Below are 7,557 nucleotides of genomic sequence, written 5' to 3'. Positions count from 1 at the left end.
CATCTTAGCTACTGTTGTATCAACATGTTTTGACCATGACAGTTTACAATCCAGGGTAACTCCAAACAGTTTAGTCACCTCAACTTGCTCAATTTTCACATTATTCATTACAAGATTTAGTTGAGGTTTAGGGTTTAGTAAATGATTTGTTCCAAATACAATGCTTCTAGTTTTTGAAATATTTAGAACTAACTTATTCCTTGCCACCCATTCTGAAACTAACTGCAGCTCTTTGTTAAGTGTTGCAGTCATTTCAGTCGCTGTGGTAGCTGACATGTATAGTGTTGAGTCATCCGCATACATAGACACACTGGCTTTACTCAAAGCCAGTGGCATGTCGTTAGTAAAGATGGAAAAAGGTGAGGGCCTAGACAGCTGCCCTGGGGAATTCCTGATTCTACCTGGATTATGTTTGAGAGGCTTCCATTAAAGAACACCCTCTGTGTTCTGTTAGACAGGTAACTCTTTATCCACATTATAGCAGGGGGTGTAAAGCCATAACACATACGTTTTTTCCAGCAGCAGACTATGATCGATCATGTCAAAAGCCACACTGAAGTCTAACAAAACAGCCCCCACAATCTTTTTATCATCAATTTCTCTCAGCAAATCATCAGTAACTGGTGTAAGTGCTGTGCTTGTTGAATGTCCTTCCCTACAAGCGTGCTGAAAGTCTGTTGTCAATTTGATTACAATAAAATAGCATTGTATCTGGTCAAACACAATATTTTCCAATAGTTTACTAAGGGTTGGTAACAGGCTGATTGGTCGGCTATTTGAGTCAGTAAAGGGGGCTTTACTATTCTTTGGTAGGATAATAACTTCAGCTTCCCTCCAGGCCTGGGGGCGCACACTTTCTAGTAGGCTTAAATTGAAGATATGGCAAATAGGAGTGGCAATATCGTCCGCTATTATCCTCAGTAATTTTCCATCCAAGTTGTCAGACCCCGGTGGCTTGTGATTGTTGATCAACAATAATATTTTTTTTCACCTCTTCCACACTCACTTTACGGAATTCAAAATTACAATGCTTCTCTTTCATAATTTGGTCAGATATACCTGGATGTGTAGTGACAGCGTTTGTTGCTGGTATGTCATGCCTAAGTTTGCTAATGTTGCCAACGAAAAAATCATTAAAGTAGTTGGCAATATCAGTGGGTTTTGTGATGAATGAGCCATCTGATTCAATGAATGATGGAGCTGAGTTTGCCTTTTTGCCCAAAATGTAATTGAAGGTGCTCCAAAACTTTTTACTATCATTCTTTATGTCATTTATCTTTGTTTCATAGTGTAGTTTCTTCTTTTTATTCAGTTTAGTCACATGATTTCTCAATTTGCAATACGTTTGCCAATCGGTTGTGCAGCCAGACCTAATTGCCATTCCTTTTGCCTCATCCCTCTCAACCATACCATTTTTTAATTCCTCATCAATCCACGGGGATTTGACAGTTTTGACAGTCATTTTCTTAATGGGTGCATGCTTATTAGTAACTGGGATATGTCATTTCATAAAATGTGTCAAGTGCAGCATCTGGTTGCTCGTCAGCCATACGTTATCATTTTCATCAATTTCTGCACTTATATTATCATGTCCACACTGTTGCCACACAGCATGATATGGACAAACAAATCTAGGTCTAGTTTATTGAACTGTTGGAATCATGGAAATATAATGATTAGTCAGTAGCACTATATTACAAACTCTGCCTTCCCGGCGGGCAAAGCAAGTGTACTATAGGCCCACCGCTGGCCAATCGGATGGCTCAGACGACCTGCAGTAACGTTGTAAAAGAAAGCTACAGCAAAGTTGATACTGAGATTTCAAAACGTTTAAAACCGTGACTAGAGAGAGACTGTTTTTAATGAGTGAGTTCATGTTTAAGTTCTTACTCAGCGCTGTCAACACTTTGTATTCAACACTTTTATAAGCCGTAAAATGCACGTTCTTCCTATTTCCACTCAGCACTACAACAAGCACTGCAGCAGTAATGATTGAATAGGAACGTGTATCTATAGGCTTGAGTTGTTGTTATTAGCGGCTTGGGTCTTTTTTAATATAACAACATGAATTTGTGCACGAGGCAGAAATAATGCGGTGAGACTCGAGTTTCGCCATCAGCTGGAAGACGGTGTCCCTTTTTGGTCAGTGTCAGTGGAGGAAAGGGAGAGCGGAGGGATGTTGAGAGGCGGTGTCAGTGGAGGAAAGGGAGAGCGGAGGGATGTTGAGAGGCGGTGTCAGTGGAGGAAAGGGAGAGCGGAGGGATGTTGAGAGGCGGTGTCAGTGGAGGAAAGGGAGAGCGGAGGGATGTTGAGAGGCGGTGTCAGTGGAGGAAAGGGAGAGCGGAGGGATGTTGAGAGGCGGTGTCAGTGGAGGAAAGGGAGAGCGGAGGGATGTTGAGAGGCGGTGTCAGTGGAGGAAAGGGAGAGCGGAGGGATGTTGAGAGGCGGTGTCAGTGGAGGAAAGGGAGAGCGGAGGGATGTTGAGAGGCGGTGTCAGTGGAGGAAAGGGAGAGCGGAGGGATGTTGAGAGGCGGTGTCAGTGGAGGAAAGGGAGAGCGGAGGGATGTTGAGAGGCGGTGTCAGTGGAGGAAAGGGAGAGCGGAGGGATGTTGAGAGGCGGTGTCAGTGGAGGAAAGGGAGAGCGGAGGGATGTTGAGAGGCGGTGTCAGTGGAGGAAAGGGAGAGTGGAGGGATGTTGAGAGGCGGTGTCAGTGGAGGAAAGGGAGAGCGGAGGGATGTTGAGAGGCGGTGTCAGTGGAGGAAAGGGAGGAGCGGAGGGATGTTGAGAGGCGGTGTCAGTGGAGGAAAGGGAGAGCGGAGGGATGTTGAGAGGCGGTGTCAGTGGAGGAAAGGGAGAGAGGAGGGATGTTGAGAGGCGGTGTCAGTGGAGGAAAGGGAGAGAGGAGGGATGTTGAGAGGCGGTGTCAGTGGAGGAAAGGGAGAGAGGAGGGATGTTGAGAGGCGGTGTCAGTGGAGGAAAGGGAGAGAGGAGGGATGTTGAGAGGCGGTGTCAGTGGAGGAAAGGGAGAGAGGAGGGATGTTGAGAGGCGGTGTCAGTGGAGGAAAGGGAGAGAGGAGGGATGTTGAGAGGCGGACCCTCAGTCTGAGACTGACCATCAGATGCAGGCACCAGTAAAATTTAAATAAAAAGCAAATTATTTAAAATGTATGCTCACTCAGCGGTGCCTCACAAGTAATACAACAACATATTTTATACTGGTGCCTGCATCTGATGGTCAGTCTCAACAATGTAAATGTAACATATCTATTCCCGGTGTGATCATATAGCCTACCTCAAATGGTTCGAACAACAGGGCAATTCAAGGAAAGCCAATATGCGGTGATACATGTATTGGGCCTATAGCTTACTGCACAAACCTCATTGATACAGAACTGTTTTTAATTGGTTAATGTTGCATAGGCTTACGCTTTTAATAACGACACAGAAGAATAATGGAGGGAAAACAGTGGAGAGATAATATCTGTAGAGGCTTAGTATTTGTTGCACGTATACTATATACTTTGCCTTCTAAGGTGTCTGTCTGTGTGTGTGTGTGTGTGTGTGTGTGTGTGTGTGTGTGTGTGTCTGTCTGTGTGTGTGTGTGTCTGTCTGTGTGTGTGTGTGTCTGTCTGTGTGTGTGTGTGTCTGTGTGTGTGTGTGTGTGTGTGTGTCTGTGTGTCTGTGTGTGTGTGTGTGTCTGTGTGTGTGTGTGTGTCTGTGTGTGTCTGTGTGTGTATGTGTCTGTCTGTGTGTGTCTGTCTGTGTGTGTGTGTGTCTGTCTGTGTGTGTGTGTGTCTGTCTGTGTGTGTCTGTCTGTGTGTGTGTGTGTCTGTCTGTGTGTGTGTGTGTCTGTCTGTGTGTGTATGTGTCTGTCTGTGTGTGTCTGTCTGTGTGTGTGTGTGTGTCTGTCTGTGTGTGTGTGTGTGTGTGTGTCTGTGTGTGTGTGTGTGTGTGTGTGTGTCTGTGTGTCTGTGTGTGTGTGTCTGTGTGTGTGTGTGTCTGTGTGTGTCTGTGTGTGTGTGTGTGTGTGTCTGTGTGTGTGTGTGTGTGTGTGTGTGTGTGTGTCTGTGTGTGTGTCTGTGTCTGTGTCTGTGTCTGTGTGTGTGTGTGTGTGTGTGTCTGTGTGTCTGTGTGTCTGTGTGTCTGTGTGTGTGTCTGTGTGTCTGTGTGTGTGTCTGTGTGTGTCTGTGTGTGTGTGTCTGTGGACTCACATGGTTGTTGGTGGGTGTTTTCAGCAGTAGTCTGAGCAGGCTGGTAGAGCCCACGTTGAGCACCGCTCTGTCAACATCCTCCTGGCTCTTTAGAGGAACCAGCCGCTGCAGGGAGACGTTTACATTACATTTAGTCTCATCCAGAGTCACTTACAGTCATTACGTCTGAGACAAGATACTTAACAGTTATTAAGTCAGAGACGAGATACTTTCAGCAACACTAGTTGTTTCTAAACACACACTCATACATGCAGAGAACACTGAGGCTATAACAGCTGGAGGAAGCCAAAGCCAATCAACATAGATACAGAGGTGTGAAAAAGTGTTTGCCCCCTTCCTGATTTCTTATTTGTCACACTTAAATGTTTCAGATCATCAAACAAATTTCAATATTAGTCAAAGATAACACAAGTAAACACAAAATGCAGTTTTGAAATGAAGGTTGTTATTATTAAGGGAAAACAAAATCCAAACCCACATGGCCCTGTGTGGAAAAGTGAAAAGTATTCCAGGTCCTGAAGCAGCAAAACAGGCCCAGACCATCACACTACCACCACCATATTTTACTGTTGGTATGATGTTCTTTTTCTGAAATGCGGTGTTACTTTTACGCCAGATGTAATGGGACACACACCTTCCAAAAAGTTCAACTTTTGTCTCGTCAGTCCACAGAGTATTTTCCCAAAGGTCTTGGGGATCATCAAGATGTTTTCTGGCAAAAAATGAGACGAGCCTTAATGTTATTTTTGCTCAGCAGTGGTTTTCATCTTGGAACTCTGCCATGCAGGCCATTTTGCCCAGTCTCTTTCTTATGGTGGAGTCATGAACACTGACCTTAACTGAGGCAAGTGAGGCCTGCAGCTCTTTGGATGTTGTTGTGGGGTCTTTTGTGACCTCTTGGATGAGTCGTCACTGCCCTCTTGGGGTAATTTTGGTCGGCCGGCCACTCCTGGGAAGGTTCACCACTGTTCCATGTTTTCGCCATTTGTGGATAATGGCTCTCACTGTGGTTCGCTGGAGTCCCAAAGCTTTAGAAATGGCTTTATAACCTTTTCCAGACTGATGGATCTCAATTACTTTCTTTCTCATTTGTTCCTGAATTTCTTTGGATCTCGGCATGATGTCTAGCTTGTGAGGATCTTTTGGTCTACTTCACTTTGTCAGGCAGGTCCTATTTAAGTGATTCCTTGATTGAGAACAGGTGAGGCAGTAATCAGGCCTGGGTGTGGCTAGAGGAATTGAACTCAGGTGTGATAAACCACAGTTGAGTTGTGTTATAACAGGGGGGGCAAACACTTTTCCACACAGGGCCATGTGGGTTTGGATTTTGTTTTCCCTTAATCATTACAACCTTAATTTCAAAACTGCATTTTATGAATTGATTTGCATTTTAATGAGGGAAATAAGTATTTGACCCCTCTGCAAAACATGACTTAGTACTTGGTGGCAAAACCCTTGTTGGCAATCACAGAGGTCAGACGTTTCTTGTAGTTGGCCACCAGGTTTGCACACATCTCAGGAGGGATTTTGTCCCACTCCTCTTTGCAGATCTTCTCCAAGTCATTAAGGTTTCGAGGCTGACGTTTGGCAACTCAAACCTTCAGCTCCCTCCACAGATTTTCTATGGGATTAAGGTCTGGAGACTGGCTAGGCCACTCCAGGACCTTAATGTGCTTCTTCTTGAGCCACTCCTTTGTTGCCTTGGCCATGTGTTTTGGGTCATTGTCATGCTGGAATAACCATCCACGACCCATTTTCAATGCCCTGGCTGAGGGAAGGAGGTTCTCACCCTAGATTTGACGGTACATGGCCCCGTCCATCGTCCCTTTGATGCGATGAAGTTGTCCTGTCCCCTCAGCAGAAAAACACCCCCAAAGCATAATGTTTCCACCTCCATGTTTGACGGTGGGGATGGTGTTCTTGGGGTCATAGGCAGCATTCCTCCTCCTCCAAACACGGCGAGTTGAGTTGATGCCAAAGAGCTCCATTTTGGTCTCATCTGACCACAACACTTTCACCCAGTTCTCCTCTGAATCATTCAGATGTTCATTGGCAAACTTCAGACGGCCCTGTATATGTGCTTTCTTGAGCAGGGGGACCTTGCGGGCGCTGCAGGATTTCAGTCCTTCACGGCGTAGTGTGTTACCAATTGTTTTCTTGGTGACTATGGTCCCAGCTGCCTTGAGATCATTGACAAGCTCCTCCCGTGTAGTTCTGGGCTGATTCCTCACCGTTCTCATGATCATTGCAACTCCACGAGGTGAGATCTTACATGGAGCCCCAGGCCAAGGGAGATTGACAGTTATTTTGTGTTTCTTCCATTTGCGAATAATCGCACTAACTGTTGTCACCTTCTCACCAAGCTGCTTGGCGATGGTCTTGTAGCCCATTCCAGCCTTGTGTAGGTCTACAATCTTGTCCCTGACATCCTTGGAGAGCTCTTTGGTCTTGGCCATGGTGGAGAGTTTGGAATCTGATTGATTGATTGCTTCTGTGGACAGGTGTCTTTTATACAGGTAACAAACTGAGATTAGGAGCACTCCCTTTAAGAGTGTGCTCCTAATCTCAGCTCGTTACCTGTATAAAAGACACCTGGGAGCCAGAAATCTTTCTGATTGAGAGGGGGTCAAATACTTATTTCCCTCATTAAAATGCAAATCAATTTATAACATTTTTGACATGCGTTTTTCTGGATTTTTTTGTTGTTATTCTGTCTCTCACTGTTCAAATAAACCTACCATTAAAATTATAGACTGATCATTTCTTTGTCAGTGGGCAAACATACAAAATCAGCAGGGGATCAAATACTTTTTTCCCCTCACTGTATGTTGTGGTGTGATGTGATACCATTATGTTATGATGTGATACCATTATGTTATGTTGTGATGTGATACCATTATGTTATATTGTGGTGTGATACCATTATGTTATGATGTGGTGTGATACCATTATGTTATGTTGTGGTGTAATGTGATACCATTATGTTATGTTGTGGTGTGATGTGATACCATTATGTTATGTTGTGGTGTGATGTGATACCATTATGTTATGTTGTGGTGTGATACCATTATGTTATGATGTGATACCATTATGTTATGTTGTGGTGTGATGTGATACCATTATGTTATGTTGTGGTGTGATACCATTATGTTATGATGTGATACCATTATGTTATGTTGTGGTGTGATACCATTATGTTATGTTGTGGTGTAATGTGATACCATTATGTTATGTTGTGGTGTGATGTGATACCATTATGTTATGTTGTGGTGTGATACCATTATGTTATGATGTGATACCATTATGTTATGATGTGATACCATTATGTTATGTTGTGGTGTGATA

At 44.2% G+C, this 7,557-nt stretch overlaps 1 protein-coding gene across 1 annotated transcript in view; it reads right to left on the bottom strand.

Annotated features, from left to right (window-relative positions):
- The window catches only part of LOC311124929 (mitogen-activated protein kinase kinase kinase 3-like), a gene marked incomplete at both ends in the record, with an annotated part of 108,108 nt that overhangs the window by 74,719 nt on the left and 25,832 nt on the right, over window positions 1–7,557 (bottom strand). Inside the window, one exon of the mRNA XM_084199025.1 lies at window positions 4,213–4,317. Within this exon, the coding sequence (XP_084055151.1) occupies window positions 4,213–4,317 (105 nt within the window). The remainder of the gene's footprint in view (window positions 1–4,212; window positions 4,318–7,557) is intronic.

The sequence above is a fragment of the Coregonus lavaretus genome (genome assembly GCF_964263955.1).
Source record: "Coregonus lavaretus genome assembly, contig: HAP1_SCAFFOLD_1409, whole genome shotgun sequence".
NCBI lineage: Eukaryota > Metazoa > Chordata > Actinopteri > Salmoniformes > Salmonidae > Coregonus > Coregonus lavaretus.
Note: the sequence above shows the minus strand (reverse complement) of the source record. Positions and strands in the feature narration are given on the sequence as shown.